The sequence below is a fragment of the Rhododendron vialii genome, chromosome 6a (genome assembly GCF_030253575.1).
Source record: "Rhododendron vialii isolate Sample 1 chromosome 6a, ASM3025357v1".
Lineage (NCBI taxonomy): Eukaryota > Viridiplantae > Streptophyta > Magnoliopsida > Ericales > Ericaceae > Rhododendron > Rhododendron vialii.
The window spans coordinates 30,065,215-30,081,414 of NC_080562.1; the positions used below are offsets into that span (position 1 = coordinate 30,065,215).

The 16,200-nt window shown below is 40.1% G+C and overlaps 3 protein-coding genes across 3 annotated transcripts; all 3 read left to right on the plus strand.

Annotated features, from left to right (window-relative positions):
- The first annotated feature begins 598 nt into the window (after positions 1–598).
- On the plus strand, positions 599–5,985 carry LOC131329156 (mitotic checkpoint serine/threonine-protein kinase BUB1). Its single transcript, XM_058362234.1, has 14 exons — positions 599–856; positions 1,157–1,304; positions 1,393–1,550; positions 1,950–2,040; positions 2,930–3,040; positions 3,172–3,259; positions 3,379–3,482; positions 3,578–3,649; positions 3,735–3,824; positions 3,906–4,063; positions 4,717–4,771; positions 4,841–4,975; positions 5,068–5,189; positions 5,571–5,985. Exons 1-14 carry the CDS (start codon positions 786–788, stop codon positions 5,758–5,760), a joined length of 1,593 nt encoding a protein of 530 aa, XP_058218217.1. The 5' UTR covers positions 599–785; the 3' UTR covers positions 5,761–5,985.
- A 1,050-nt stretch (positions 5,986–7,035) lies between these two features.
- Positions 7,036–11,534, plus strand: LOC131328799 (ADP,ATP carrier protein 3, mitochondrial). Its single transcript, XM_058361706.1, has 4 exons — positions 7,036–7,215; positions 9,065–9,566; positions 9,982–10,353; positions 10,938–11,534. The coding sequence occupies exons 2-4, from the start codon at positions 9,087–9,089 to the stop codon at positions 11,235–11,237; spliced, it is 1,152 nt and encodes a 383-aa protein (XP_058217689.1). The 5' UTR covers positions 7,036–7,215; positions 9,065–9,086; the 3' UTR covers positions 11,238–11,534.
- Positions 11,535–14,241: 2,707 nt separating this feature from the next.
- Positions 14,242–16,165, plus strand: LOC131328798 (leucine-rich repeat extensin-like protein 4). Its single transcript, XM_058361705.1, has one exon. It carries the CDS (start codon positions 14,702–14,704, stop codon positions 15,926–15,928), a length of 1,227 nt encoding a protein of 408 aa, XP_058217688.1. The 5' UTR covers positions 14,242–14,701; the 3' UTR covers positions 15,929–16,165.
- The last annotated feature ends 35 nt before the right edge of the window (positions 16,166–16,200 follow it).

The window sequence follows — 16,200 nt, forward strand, 5'->3', positions numbered from 1 at the left end:
CCACTCTGTGAGCGACGTGTGGATTTGCTCTTATACGCGCAATAGCTATCCTTGTAGCATGCCACACCTGTGGACTTGGACTTGCTCTTACGGCAATAACTATCCTTAACAGGTGGGGAAGGGAATTGTGAGAGAGCATGGGATGAGAAAAATTATTGGGTGTTCCTGAGGCACCCCAAAAAATTATTGGTGGTTTTATCATATATATATATATATATATATATATATATATATATATATTTGTTTACAATTGTAAATTTATTAAATTACACTTTAAGATTTTAAGTAATTCATAAAAAGAGATAAAAGCTTTCCCAGCAAAAACAGAAACAACGCTTTAGTGCTTACATGGTTCAACCAGTCTATTTTGAAAAACATAATAACTAATATTGTTTCTGTTCGATGCATGAAAACGAAAAAATCAATGTAAACATTCTTTAATTCTATTATTTCGTGCATCGAACGGGTACAACACTACTAATTAGAACAAGGAAGGGAGCAAGGGAGTTGGTTGGTGCCAGGAGTGGCTTAGATTCACGGACGGTGCACGCCATCCATCCCTACGAGGGGTTGGGACAACTTATTTCCGTAGCCAAACACGCCTGTCCACAACGTTTATTTTTTATTTTTTTGTTGGGTGTTCAAAATTCTCGCATGATCCAAACACCGCATAGCCCAACACTTTCCCCGCCTCGTTTGAATCCTCAAACCATTTCTTCCACTGTTCAGTTCCACTCCTTCGATCTGCACATGCTAATCTAGAGAGAGAGAGAGAGAGAGAGGACATGGCCGTGATTAGCAGAGATCGAACGGACAAAGATTCCCCCGTCCACGACCCTCTCCTGCCATGGCTCCGGTACACTTTTTCTCTCTCTTAACTTCTCTCACTCCACATTTTTTTTTTTTGGAATGAAGGTGTTCCGAGCCTGTTTACGCGCACCTCGTACTAATTCATACAGCCCTTCATGGCCGTTTCACATGTTACGTGTGAGGTGAGGTTGCCCAAGAGTTTTTTGCTAAATCGAACCTTAGAAGTTAGGACAGAGCAAACCCTAAATCACAGGCGAAGACCAGACCACCAGGCCAACCCCTGGGGTTCATCCACACTATCTCTCTCTATAAATCATCTGCAATTTATTGTTGCTTTGTAATCCAGGTCAATTAAGAAATCGCTTGATGCTCTCAACTCATCCGACCATGGCGGCACAGATCTCGATGAGCTCATATCAAATTGCATCAGGACATTCAAGACTGACGGACGGTACCGAAACGACGTCAGGTTTCTCAAGATATGGTTTCTACATGTAATGTCTTTGTCTGCTGAGAATGAGTGATGTTTTGGGCGTTTTCGTGATTTTCAATATTTAGATGGTCTTTGTGGTGGTCTTCCAGATGGATGCTAGCCCTGATTTCGAAAGCGTTTTCAGAGAAATGGAGCAGAATCAGATGTGTGTGAACAATTCTATGTTGTACGAGTCATATGCGTTGTTTCTGGAAGCAAAGGGGAAGTTGACTGATGCACTTGTGGTTTATCAATTAGGCATTTCAAGGTTCTCCATTCATTCATTCATTCTCTGTGTGTGTGTGTGTCGTAGCCCAGATACTGATATAAAAATAATAGACGCTTGGGCACACGTGATGTGCTCAAATGGCATAGGGGAGAAAAAAGTTAGGGTGGCAGTTTTTGTTGTTCTTTTTGGTAGTTTCTTTAGCCATTTAAAAGGGTAATTTAGGAAACTAAAGCATGACTCAGCCTCGTAATTTAGGTTCACACCACAACGGGTATTCCCCTTATAATAGTACTATGTAATAAAAATATATGTGTGTGTGTGTGGGGGGGGGGGGGGGGGGGGTGGGTGTGTGCTTGCGTGTAGATATATAGACGCTATATATGTACGGGTGTTTATGTATGTTCATGCCTCATAATTTGTATGTTGCTTTAATGCTAGAAATGCTGAGCCACTAGAGAGGTTGAAGAAGGCAAAGGCTTTATTCTGCGATAGAATGTCTGAAATAGTAAATGCTTGTTCACTTGAGAAGGTATGCTTAAGTTAATGTCTGATACAGAACCAAAGAGCCCTTCAAGTTTCTGGGTTCACATATGTTGATGTTATTTTTGACTTTTTGTGTTATAGGCTTATTGCCTTGGAATAGTGGCCCAATATTTCTTTCTTTGTCCCTCTAGGTTGCTAACATATTTGGATTTTATGTTGCTAGAACTCTGGAACTGGAGATAAATTTCTTGTTTGTGCCATGTGGTAACATTTTGGTTTTTGTGATCGGCATGTGGTAATATCGTTGTTGTTATCATTTTGCTAGAATTGGGAGAATGTAGCTACAGATCACTAAACTAAAATCTTCTGAAACAAAAAAAGAAAGTAGTTCATGACATAAATAACATAAAATGGACTCAAGTAAGTTTGCATAGTAGGACCTGATCTGGATTTCAACATTGAGGTCCGATGAATACCAAAATGGTCTCACTTTGGCTGCAGGCCCACGACATAATTCCTTTCACAATTCCCACCCTCCCCCAAAGTCTAGAATAGTATCTTTTTCCAATCACTGAATCTCAAGTCTCTCTAGTCATTTACCTTCCATTGAAAGCAGATTGCATATTTCTTCACCATTTTTTGGCATTTGTGCTATCCTTATTCTGTAATTAAGCATATAATTTTCATCCTGCATTATTTTATGACAACTTTGACTCACATGATTTCTTATCGTTTTCAATTAGAAAGCATGTTTTTTTAGATGAAATAAGGCCAATCTTTTGAAGGAATGGAGATTGGAGGCTGATGAATATACTTGTCTTATCTCACTTAATTGTTTTTGCTGCTTTTCCAGTGCATTTCTCAACAGAGTATTTAGTGCATTAAATTTTTATACCTGGTATGAGCTGATTGATCCATTGCATTTCCTACTGCAGAAGGGTGATACTGGTTCTATAGAGAATGATAAAAGTTGTATTAATCCATGGTCAATCTCGATTGTTAAGGATCTATTGCGGAAGATGCATTCTGAAATATCAAAATACGATGTAAGGCTACACAGTTATTTTGTGGATGTTATAATCTATATCATAGTTGATTATGTTGACTTGATGATGTATAGTCCTCTAATTTATAATTCATACCTTTTTTTAACAAGCATTTGTGAAACTTGTTTTAGGGATACCATTCAAGTACTAAAGCTTATTCGGGAAAAGTGGCCTTGTCTTCTTTGCAAAAATCAGCAAGGAATAAAGTTGTTGAGATAGGTAATTTTTCCTACGTTCACAATAGTATACTACAGTACTGTTTACTTTTCACTTCTTTGCGTTCTACCATTCTTATTTTTAATGATTGTTCTACCTATGTGGATTCGGGATCTTCAAAGGTGGAAAGAAATACCAGATCAAAGGCTGTGCAGGCCAAGGTGGATTTGCTCAAGTGTTCAAAGCATATGTGAACAGTAATCCTGATGATGTTGTTGCGTTGAAGGTGACCAGTAACTTCAAACTTTGTTTTCACTTAATTCAGAATCATTGTATCTATCCTCAATATGCTGTACTAAATTCTTTGAGACATTCTGGCAGATACAAAAGCCAGCTTTTCCTTGGGAGTTTTACATTTATCGTCAACTTGATAAACGGATCCCTGATAAGGAGGTATGCCATTTCTGGATTTATAAGCATTCATTGGCATTTTCTGGTCATGAAACTGCTGCTTATTCTCTCTATCTCATGTTGCCAGAGGTCAAGCTTTGGTTGTGCGCACAGAGTTCATCTGTATTCTGACTACAGTATACTTGTCTGTGACTATTTATCACACGGGACACTCCAGGTAGGTGTACCATACTCTATGTTTGCATCAGTTCCAACCTTATAATCCTTATGTTTTTTTTCCATTCAAGCACATCCGCAGGATGCTATAAACTCTAGTGTGGTGATTGGCGAGTTCATGGAAGAAGTTCTATGTATGTACTACACAATAGAGATGCTTTACATGCTGGAAACTCTGCATTCTGCTGGCATGGTTCATGGTGACTTCAAGCCGGATAATCTGCTTATTCGCTATCCTAGGTAATAGAATTCATATCTTCATGGATGCAAACCTTGTCAATGTACTCAGGAATGAAACTTATCAATGTGGATAACTGGCTCTTTTATACCCAAATATTTGATCTTCCAGTAGGAGTAGATTTCATGATGTGAACAATCTGAACCAGTTGATGACCTGTAACTGTTAACTGGTGAACTAGGTTGAACTTCTTTTCCTCAGTCGTGAAGGCTTAATCTGATGTGGTGCATCGTCACTTGGTGAAAAAATTTACTAGCAGTCAACTTCTAGTTTTCAAAGAGCTTTTAGGAGACTCGCATTCATAAAATTCAAATGGGCCAAAAATAATTGCTTGAACCTGGAGCTTTATGATGTTTCCTTTTTGGTTGCTTACCTGCTTGTTATTGAAAAATGTTCTTGTATAACTCTCCTGAAACTGATACTGCTTATGCATGCATGAATGCCTGTTTTTCCTTTTAGCTTCTTTGTTAGGTCTTCATTAGACCTAGTGAAAAAGGGTTGGTTTGTTTATCAGGAAACTGGCTATTCGAGGTCCATATTTGGTCTGATTAGTTGCTTTCTTTCTTCATTGCTTGTGGTATTGTGGTTTGTAAACTGGCGTGACATAAGCAATGTCAAATTTAGAACGCAGTGACTTTACCTGGCTCTTTGGCAGGGATGACCTTACCGAAGATGGTTTTCGTGACCGTACAGGCCCTTGGCTTGATCAGGTTATTTCCTGTTGGCTCAAATGTTGATATCGATTCAGTTATGTGCTTTCTAATGTGCGTATTGTGCAGGGGCTTTGTCTTGTGGATTGGGGGAGGGGAATAGACCTGAGTCTTTTTCCTGACAAGACAGAGTTTAAGGGAGACTGTCGGACTTCTGGTTTTCGTTGTGTCGAAATGCAAGAGAACAAGCCCTGGACTTTCCAGGCCAGTGTCAACTTAACTGCACATTTCTGAAAATCCACATGAATGTTTTATCATTTGCTGCACATTAACACTTCCATTTGACTGACTATCAGGTGGACACTTATGGCCTCTGTGTCATTGTTCATATGATGCTGCACAATTCATACATGGAAATTGACAAGAAATCATCTTCCGATGGTGGCTATTTGTATCTGCCCAAATCATCCTTCAAACGGTATTTGCTCTCTCACTCTGCATACATGCAGCAAGTTTGCTGTTGTTGTTGAACATGATTTACCAAAAGTACGTCAATATCCTAGCATGTACATTTTGGAACTTCTGATTCCCAAAGGTATTCGTATTGACTTCATCCAATTTTTCAGTTGGAGAGACATTTCCATTTAATAAAATGAAAATCTAATAGAGTAGAGCTATGGTGAGAAACAATGTAACAACAAATTGGTCATATGCTCCTAGATATGTGTTACACAGGATTTTCAGTAAAATTGATACACATAATTCCTACGTGTAGCTTGCCCTGATTTCTCTGTTTTAAAAGTTACATTCTTATGTTGTAAAGTTTTTACTTAATGGAAATTCTTTCTCCATTCTTCAGCTATTGGCAGGTTGATCTGTGGAAGAATCTTTTCACGAAACTGCTTAATGTGAACCCCAGTGAGAATCATAAGGAGTTATTGAAGAATTTGAGGGAGTCATTCCAGGATTACATTTGCTCAAATCCTTCACTGATAAAAATGCTAAAGCAGTTACTGGTGAAGCAAAGAACTTCCTTGTGTTCTGCTTAGTCCATTTCCGACAAATATTTCTCCAGATCTTCGTCCAATCCTGCAACGGTGGACGTTATTTCTGATGATCCTTCCAATTGTCTGTGTGTACAGCAATACATATGGTCCCCTGCTTGTGTGTCGACAAGCAAACTTGAGAACCTGACACTTTTTCATTGATCACATGATTTATGGCTCATGCATAACTTCTTGTTGTTCAATCAATTGCTTTTCATTTGCTCGACCTTCTACTTGTGCTATGCTTGCATGATTCTACCTCTGGAAAACATCAAATGAAGTTTTTAGTCAAAAGTTGAGATAGGAAAGGGCCAAATGAAATCTTTTACTTAATTTCCTGAGCAATAAAATTATGGGTACACCATTAGTTAGTCTAGTGTACCCATAGTCGGACACTTTAATGGAGTAGGATATGGATCGCATCGCAACATTTAGCCGGACACAACTAACCTTGAAGTACCAAGACAGATGGAAAATATCAATAGCAAGACAAAAACCTTTCCAGTACTTTCTAACTGTAGTAGCATGGTTAATAATTTTAGATCTTCAAGAGAAGGTGGCATGTTGGTGTTCCACTAGATAATTCAAACATCAAACTCCATTTCAAATTTTATTTCTCTCCTCTTCAAATTTGATATGTGAGAACTAAATTTCAAACACCAAATTACGAAATAAAAAGTTTAAAGTACTTGTTGGAATGCAAGCAAAAGTAGGTTGAAGAGTTCAAGTCTTTCCAGAGAGGAGAATATCCTTCCCAAAATCCAGGTTGTGACTTCCATTTTTTTTTTTTTTCATGACTAGGGGTGATAAATGAGCCAAACATGTAGTTGATCAGATTTGGTTTGATAACTAAACGAGTTTAAAAAATATGTTCGACCTTAGCTTATTTTTGAGACGAGCCGATTTCAAACGAGCATTAATCAAGTCAAAACACAAGCCAATATCAAGTAGCTTGAATTTTTTTAATACATAATAAGCCGAACGAGCCGAGTAATAGCTTGTTCAAACCTAGCTTGAATTATTAACGAGTTTTAAAAATCTGTTCAAGCTTGGTTTATTTACGTTACAAACCAATCTTGTATGAGCTTTTAATGGAAGAATACAAGTTCAGACTCGAATAGTTTGGTTTGTTTAGCGGTCCCAAATTCACGACCTCCAATGTATCCCAAATAAATACTCCTAGTTAAAATGTACTCGTATATTAGAAGAGAATCTAATCCAAACACGGTCCTAATTTTGGGATTGAAATCTAGAAATTCTCGGGATAGTTGGCTGGCTCGGCTCTGCAGCGAGCGAGTGGCACCTCGTAATAACGAAGACATACCAGTGTCAGATCCGTAAATTACTCACAAGCCCTAACACTCTCTCGACTCTCACGCTCAATATCGTGGGTTTTCCGCATCCTTCTTCTCTCCTCAGAATCAGGATCGTTGCTTCCACCTCCGCGACCTCTCTCGGGTGATTCTTCTATCTCTCTCTCTCCATTCGATCTTCGCATTTGCGTTTTCTAATCGCGAAAATCGAACAGACGAATGGAAATGACGAATGATTATGGTTTGAATGTCTGACGTTGTGATTTTCTGTATGAGTGATGAAATCTCATTTAGATTAGGTTTATGGTTTCATAGAGTTCAATTAGGGGGGCGAGGGCGAGAAGTATCAGGTTTGGGGTTCGCTTTCATTTTGTCACAATTTGTCTGCATCTCTGATTTTGTGATCTTTACCTGATTTTCAGTGCCGTCTTGCTCTGTTCGTGTTGACTGTACTAGTGCTGTTGAATGGTTTGAGGATGTAATCGTGTAATTAGTTATAACTAGCTCTCAGATATAGTACGAGAATTTGCTCACTATTTATTTGATTCATTCTTTTTAGTAGCGATGGCAAGTAAATGGAATCAAATTGAGCCATCAGAAGGAATTAAATGTCAGGTTGTTAGTATGTTTTCCTGAACTTGTTAGGGATCTATGTGATTCCAGAAGCAATACGCCCATGCAAAGTTGGCTAGTGTATATCTATGTTGACTTCTCAAATGATTGAGAACTGTCATAACTTGTTCGTTCTAATTGATGTTAACATTCTACTAGGAAGTAGATACAGTGGGTTGGGAAGTAGAAGTCGAATATTTCTTCCCCCATTTATTCGCTCCGGTCACTAGCAACCATTGTTTTAAATTGCGGTATCGGAATATGTAGTGGAATCGGGAAATGTAGTGCTATACGTGATACGGCCATATAATGGTCGATATCTGTCTATCAGATAGTATTGGCCGATACCGGTAAATAACAGTATAGGAGGTCCAAAATCCCGTTTATGGCACGGTTTTTATTTAAAAACCTGCTTGCAATAAAATACTGGAATGATGGGCCTGTAGCTTGGGTTCTGATGGACAGTGTTTTAGTATTCCAAGGATGAGAAGCTTGTGGATACCTATCAATATAGAAATACCATGCAGCTTAAAGGAGATGTTTGTTTATTTTGGATTCTTATGGGAAAAGAGCTTGGATTTGTTTTCATTTTCTGCTTCTTTTTTGGCTGCCAGCCTAAGGAAGATCTCTATTGTAAGGTCAATTATTGTTTTAACTTTTGAGTCATTGCCTCCCTTTCAATGGAACTTTCTAAGCTTGTTTGGCCTTTTGGAGCAATGGTTTAAGTATATGTAGGGAGTCTAGGGACTGCATATTTCATGATTCGAAACCTCTATCGTGGTAGGAGTAATTTTTTTAAACTAATTCTTGTTTATTTGATTTTGTCATATTATTTTTAAGTCCTGTGTCTGGTGGGGTTATTCGTGTTTACGTTATTATCTCTCAATAGTGTTCAGTAGTCTCATTTTAGGTTTCTCGAATATGCGAACATTGTTGTAACCTGTGTAATGGTCAATCTATGATATGGCCTTGTGTTATGGAAGGAAAGAGGGAATACCTGTAATTAGATGAAAGAGTCAAAAGATCCAAAGATTCTGCTAAAGTTTACTGATCCACTTTCCTTGGTTCTTTTCAAAATTTTATTTTGTGTGGGGACCTGGACTTGGGCTGGGTTATAGGCTTATATGTGCTTTTATTGATCATGGACAACATAAATCAACCTGCTAATACTCACATTAATCTTCTTGTCTTGATTATTTAAGGGGAGGGATGCTTGAGTGTAATTTAATGAAAATTCTAGTTCTGTGGCATCAATTTTTATAGGGAATCCATTGGCAAGGGAAAACCGTTTATCTTGATGATCCCCTTGAGTCTATGTCTCTTCAGGTTACTCTTGTTTTGTTTGATTCGTGCATGCAATTGATCTTACTCTCGGTTTGCAGGTCACTGTCTTGAGTTCAAAATATGGCGGATGGATCACAGCATCCATCAATACTCCGGAAGATGCATGGGCAATCATATTTCTTCTCTCAGATTTCTCCCAACTTGCAATCCAGGAATGCTGGTTTACAAAATGTGACTAGTGCATACATGAATGGAGGTCTGCAGAGTCCTCTGTTGGCAGCATGCCAAGGCACTGGCCTGGAAATTGTATCACCGCTATCCCCTCTTTTTGTACAAGCTCCCTCGGAAAAAGGTTTTAAAGGTTTTATGGTGGACTTCCTCATGGGAGGAGTATCTGCTGCTGTATCCAAGACCGCTGCTGCTCCAATAGAGCGAGTTAAGCTCTTGATTCAGAATCAGGACGAGATGCTCAAAACTGGTCGACTTTCTGAACCATACAAGGGAATTGGTGACTGCTTCGCAAGAACTATCAAGGACGAAGGCATTATTGCTCTTTGGAGAGGCAACACTGCCAATGTGATCAGATACTTCCCAACCCAGGTTAGTCAAAATTCTTCTTGCATTGATATTTTTCCATTTAATAAGACTTAGCATAACAAAGTCTTGCTGTTTCTTTTGTTTCCTTTTTCTGTACAAAACTAGCTAGGGAACTATTATTCCATGGTCCAGAACGCATCTTCCAGAGCTAGGGATGCAAACAAACCAAGCAAGTTGATATTGTCTTCGTTTGTATAATCTGGAGTTGATTTAGGTCATCCAAGCTGCTTCATCCTGCCATTTGTGGAAGTCTGAATCACAAATTTTGCCTTACTGATGTGATGTGATTTAATTTCCATTTTGACGTATCATTTAGTTGGCAGATCATGTGGTGATTTTGAGAATGGCTTGCGGAATACACAAATCCATGATCTTTTGAATTTTATCTCTTATTTTCTTGTATTTTTGTCCTTTTCAGGCCCTTAACTTTGCTTTCAAGGATTACTTCAAGAGTTTGTTTAATTTCAAGAAAGATAAGGATGGTTACTGGAAGTGGTTTGCTGGGAACTTGGCATCAGGTGGTGCTGCTGGTGCTTCATCTCTTCTGTTTGTTTATTCCCTGGATTATGCTCGAACACGTTTGGCTAATGATGCTAAAGCTGCCAAGAAGGGTGGTGAAAGGCAGTTTAATGGCTTAATTGATGTTTACAAGAAAACCCTCCAAACTGATGGCCTTGCTGGGCTTTATCGTGGATTCAACATCTCATGTGTGGGCATTATAGTTTACCGGGGGCTCTACTTTGGGATGTATGATTCCCTGAAACCGGTTGTTCTGGTTGATAAGTTGCAGGTAACTTTTTCTCGCTTTCATGTTCTATACTAAATAAAATAGGAGGGAACAAAAGTTTTGTGTCTTGGTTTTTTGCAATTGGAAATGTCTATGCGTCAGATCTGTGTTATTCTCATGTCAAAGACGGGAATACTCTTATTTTCCGAAACTGTCTATACTCCTTTTTTCTGAGTGTATATTTTTGTTTTGTAAACGGTGTTTGCCCTGTCATAGAGCAAGTTATGCATATTGTATTAGTGTTATGCATTCAAACTGCACGATATGCTTTCGAGGTGAATGTGTATAATTTTGGACACGTCTTATATCCTTATGAGTCTTGGGTACCATAAATAGTTGCTTTGGACATTTATAAGAGTCCAAACATATATTTTGATTAAAGACTTGGACACTTGGTAGTTCAAAGCGGTTATTCTTCTGCATCATCCTCACTGTATGACTTTTGTTCTCCTGTCTCGGCCTTGAACCCATTTGTGATTTTTGTCCCACTGTGGATGGCATTAGTTTTAATGCTTTTGAACCCTTTGCTCTGCCATAGCAACTTTCTGTTAGGGCATTCATGAATTGTTCGTGTTTGATATCTGCAGGATAGTTTCTTGGCGAGTTTCTTGCTGGGATGGGGGATCACCATTGGTGCAGGATTGGCCTCTTACCCAATTGACACCGTTCGGAGAAGGATGATGATGACTTCAGGAGAAGCTGTCAAGTATAAGAGCTCCCTTGATGCATTCTCTCAAATCGTGAAGAATGAAGGTCCTAAATCACTCTTTAAGGGTGCTGGAGCAAACATCTTACGAGCTGTTGCAGGAGCTGGAGTGCTCGCCGGCTACGACAAGTTGCAGCTCGTTCTTCTTGGTAAGAAATATGGTTCTGGCGGTGGTGGTTAATATGTCCATGGTGATGATGATGACGTTGATAAAGTATGGTATGGTTATTTAGGTTAATTATGTGTTGTTTGGAACATTTTGTACGAACTATGGTGCCTTTGATATATGTCTCCGAGTTTTTTTCATACTAGTCCTTACCTATATGCATCTTCATGCACTAGAGCTGGAGATTTTATTTTAGTGGCCATTTTGGAGAGAAGTAATTAGACAATGGTTAGTCAACTGTGATGTGTTTGGGAACGTACTCTTGTTTGTGGCTTTCAAGTTATTGCAATGAACTATTCTGAGAATTACTTATGGATACATTATGAATACTTTTATGGGTGATCACTGTTTGTTTTCCTCGGTGTTCGGCCGACTAGACCACGCCTAGGTGGCGTAGGTGCTTGGCGGTGGTCTAACGCCTTGATTAGGCAGTTGACTATTCGGCGCCTAGGGACTAGGTGGTCAAGTCTAGGCGCCCCCTTGTCCGCCCGACTAGCGCCTAGTGATTTTTTAGAACATGGTTATCTTCATAATAACTGATGTCAGCAAGTTATCAAAGTTATTTAAGCTGATGAACTGAAGACGAAGAGGAAGTCATGAAAGTTATCCTAGTTGATACATAGTTAAAGGCGCACCTCTTAGGCGCGAGGTGCATCAAGGCGCTGGGTTAGTGCCTTGACTGAGCCCAGGCGAGGCGCCTTCAATAAAATGCAGCGAAGGTGAGAAAAGGCGCCCCTATTTCAGTTTTAATCACAGCCATAGGATGAAAGCTGGGTTAAACGTATTACTTCCACTCCTTCAGCCTTCACTTCTGTTGATTGTAAATCTCTCCTCTCTCGATCACTAGAGACGAAAATAGCACATATATCTTCTTATCATCGATCGATCTTCTCTCTACTCTCTCTATTCTCGGTCCTCTCCTCTTTACTCTCCTCTCGTCTCTTCTCTCTCGATCATTAGTCCATCTTCTCTCTTCAAGGATATAGTTGACATATATTACTGTATATGAAAATGAAAAAGCTTTTTTTTTTTCAATGTTTACAGAAACACACACACACACACACATATATAGAGAGAGAGAGTAAGCTTCTAATGCGGACCTCCGCATCCAAGCAAAGTGCGGACCTCCCCTTTTCCGATTGAATTTCAATGATCCGAGTCGCTCAATGTGTTCAGAACGTGATTTTAAGGGTACCCACAAGAAATCAGCAAAAAAAAAAATCAGGAAGGGCTTCATCCGAGCAGCTTTTGTTTATTTTTTATTGAATGGTTCAAATAAAAACTGCTCAAATCAAGCCCTTCCCGGTCATTTATTTCCCGATTTCTCGCGGCTGCCCTTAAAATCACGTTTTGAACACATTAAACGGCTCGGATCATCAAAATTCAATCGGAAAAGGGGAGAAATGGGGTGGTCCGCACTTTGCTTGGATGCGGAGGTCCGCATTAGAAGCTTACTGTGTGTGTATATATATATATAGTTCTTTTCAGGTCCGGACGCCTTACGGTGTGGACCGTCCGGACCTCCCATTTTCTGATCGATTTTCGATGATCCAAGCCGCTCAATGTGATTAGAACGTGATTTTAAGGGTATCCGCGAGAAATCAGCAAAAAAAAATGATCGGGGATGACTTGATCCGAACAGTTTTTTATTGAACGGTTTAGTAAAAAACTACTCGGATCAAGCCCTTTCCGATCATTTTTTTTGCTGATTTCTTGCAAGTGCCCTTAAAATCACATTCTGAACACATTAACCGGCTCGGATTATCGCAAATTGATCGGAAAATGAAAAATCTGGACCATAAGAAAATCTGGGCGAGTGGACCTGAAAACTACTGTGTGTGTGTGTATATATATGTATATATAAGAGTGTTGTTTGTGTACATATAATTAGGCTACATAGTATTGGTGTATGCTATTTTTCCTTCTTTTTTTTTTTTTGCCCAGGTGCGCTTTGCTTCAAAAAAGCGCACATCGCCTTGTGCCTCTCGCCTAGGCCCCAACAGATCTTTGTGCCTCTGTGAGCCTCATGCCCGCATATACTTTTATTTCTCTTTGGCCTATCCCTTTGTTTTGGTACTTCAGAGGACATAGCCTAGGGAGAGGGATCTTGCATATGATGAGACTTGGACCCTTAACCTCTTGATGATAAATAAAATTTCCGGCCAACTGATCTATCCCTTATGCGGATCAAAAAAAAAAATCTATCCCGTATTGCTTACTACCGGGCTAGCCCATTGGCTCCTTTGGCACGACGTATGTTAGTGCCAGTGTCACTGTCAGGTGATGACACAGGCACATGGGATTACTCGATTTGTTTTTGGGCTTTCCATTTCGACTCGTAGAGGTTGTTGACGTTGGGATTGTTCATTTTGTTGTATGCCTGTTAACTTCCTTTACATGAATGAATGTCTAGTTTGCTATATGATCTATCATTCTTCATATTTGTGGATTTTTTTCTCTTGTTGACATTGGAAAAATTAAATCCCACTCGTAAAGATGCGAATCGCCCTCTCTATTTTCTGCTAGTCGCTCTCTCTATTTTCCGCTAGTCGCTGACAATAGATGTATAGCGTTAGTCATCATTTCTTCATTTTTGTTTGAATTATCTCTTAGGTTCTCGGGCATGTTAATGTCCGGGTAGCAAGACTAGGCAAATATGCCAGGGTGAAACTCCCTCCCTGTCCATGCGGTAGCGAGTTTGAGCCTCCTTTGCGGTAGTAATCTTGTGAACTAAATGCCTTACGTGGGGGTACTCTTGTAAAACTAAAACTCGCGCCTTAGTGAGGCTATATATGGTGACGGATTGTCCTTTCCAAGATGGTAGCTATTTTGCAAGCAAGAGCACCTCCAGCCGAACATAGCACATCGGCTAGGAACCTTGTAGTTGCGCTTAAGGGGGTCATTACGCACGGTCGTCCTTCGCAACCGGTTCATCCGGGAAAGCACAAAACAAAGGAAAAAAGTGAACTTGTAACTGTCATATGTCTGAAGCTAGTCTACTACTTTGATCACCTCAAGACCTTTGCCGGAAAACATGATACCATCCCTTCATTTTCAAGAAAACAAATCTTCTCTTTGTCTCTCATGGGTCGCTGAATCTGTCTCTCTCCTGCTCCACTACAAACAACTGCGAAAGCTACAGGGAAGGAAGTAAGTCGTTATCATGCCCATTATCCTCTCTCTCAATTTTCACAAGAGCATTTCCTGCAACTGGTTTTTGAAAACATGTTGAAAACAATACATATTAGTAGTCATTTTGTAACGGTTAACGGTCGCTGTAACTAGTCGTCGTGATAGTTCCTTAAAACATGTTGTAAAAATTCTGTGAAGGAAATCAAGTGTTGGTAGCAGTAGGCATGGACACTATGATCGATTAGGAGACCGAAAACTTGGTTTTGAAAATGAAAGAAACTGCTTACAAAAACAGAGAAATCTCGCAACACTTCCACACCCAAAACCCTTGAGAGATAATAACAACAATGGTTAATTCACTCTCTTCTACCCTCCTAACCACTTTCTTAGTTCTCTCACTCTTCCACCTCTCTTCCTTCCACAACAATCTAGCCGCGAAGCACATCCACCACAGCTACTCCTCTGCCAACCTCCACCACCACCACCACCATATACCCACCCCGTATAAAACCACCAAAGCCAACACCACCATATCGAACCCTCGACTCCAACAAGCTTACATTGCTCTCCAAGCATGGAAAAGGGTAATCTTCTATGACCCGAACAACTTCACGTCCGATTGGGTGGGTGAGTCCGTCTGCAACTACACCGGAGTATTCTGCAGCAACCTTCCCAACGCCACCAAACCCACCATCACCGTAGCCGGAATTGACCTCAACTCCGCAAACATTGCCGGACTCCTCCCCCCTGAGCTCGGCCTCCTCTCCGACCTCGCCCTGATCCACCTCAACAGCAACCGATTCTGTGGACTAGTCCCACAAACTCTATCGAACCTTTCTCTCCTATTCGAGCTCGACCTCAGTAACAACAGACTCGTCGGCCCTTTTCCCACCGTCGTCCTCTCTCTTCCCAGTCTCCAGTACCTCGATCTCCGTTACAATGAATTCGAAGGCCCACTTCCTCCCCAGCTCTTTAGTAAATCATTTGATGCTATTTTCCTCAATAACAATGGGTTCACTTCCTCAATTCCACCAAATCTCGGTAAAAGCTCTGCAACTGTTATAGTTTTTGCAAACAACAACTTTGGTGGTTGTCTCCCGCCAAGCATTTCAAACTTCGCCGATACATTGGAAGAATTGGTTCTAATCAACACAAATTTATCTGGGTGTGTGCCACCTGAAGTGGGATTTCTGTATAAATTGAAACTATTAGATTTGAGTTCGAACAGACTGGAGGGTCCGATTCCGTATAGTATTTCAGGGTTAGCTCATTTGGAGCAGCTGAATGTAGCCCACAATTACATGAGTGGAAACGTGCCAGAAGGGGTTTGTATTTTGCCAAACTTGGTGAATTTCACTTATTCTTACAACTTTTTCTGTGAGGAAGAGGGGGTTTGCCGGAACTTGACTTCCAAAGGGGTGGTGTTCGACGATCGACGGAATTGTTTGCCGGAAAAGCCGCTTCAGAGGACCAAGGAGCAGTGTGATCCTGTGGTTGAGCATCCTGTGGATTGCTATCACTATCCCTGCGGTGGTGCCCCGGTGGCGCAGGCTCCAGCTCCTATCCATGCCTAATTAGTGAGTAACAAACTAGAATAAAGATTCAAATTTGAATCTGCAAGTCTGTTGTGAACAATTTTAGTTTTGAGTCTGTACATTTGTGTGAGTTTTTACGCCTGTTTATGTTTTGCTAAAGTGTCCTGGTGAGTGGGTCGTCTTTATAATATGTACATCATCATCTTGGATATACCTTTAAAAGTTTGAAAAATGAAAATTATTTGAGCGGTTGTCGAAGCTCATCCGCAAATAAAAGAGCTAATAAGTTGCACGATGCATTTATAACCTAT

Coding starts and splice junctions, on each gene's coding strand:
- LOC131329156 (XM_058362234.1), top strand. CDS start 786: ATGGCCGTGATTAGCAGAGATCGAACGGACAAAGATTCCCCCGTCCAC. Junction 1,551..1,949: donor TATCAATTAGGCATTTCAAG/GTTCTCCATTCA, acceptor CTTTAATGCTAG/AAATGCTGAGCCACTAGAGA. Junction 4,976..5,067: donor ACAAGCCCTGGACTTTCCAG/GCCAGTGTCAAC, acceptor ACTGACTATCAG/GTGGACACTTATGGCCTCTG.
- LOC131328799 (XM_058361706.1), top strand. CDS start 9,087: ATGGCGGATGGATCACAGCATCCATCAATACTCCGGAAGATGCATGGG. Junction 9,567..9,981: donor TCAGATACTTCCCAACCCAG/GTTAGTCAAAAT, acceptor TGTCCTTTTCAG/GCCCTTAACTTTGCTTTCAA. Junction 10,354..10,937: donor TTCTGGTTGATAAGTTGCAG/GTAACTTTTTCT, acceptor TGATATCTGCAG/GATAGTTTCTTGGCGAGTTT.
- LOC131328798 (XM_058361705.1), top strand. CDS start 14,702: ATGGTTAATTCACTCTCTTCTACCCTCCTAACCACTTTCTTAGTTCTC.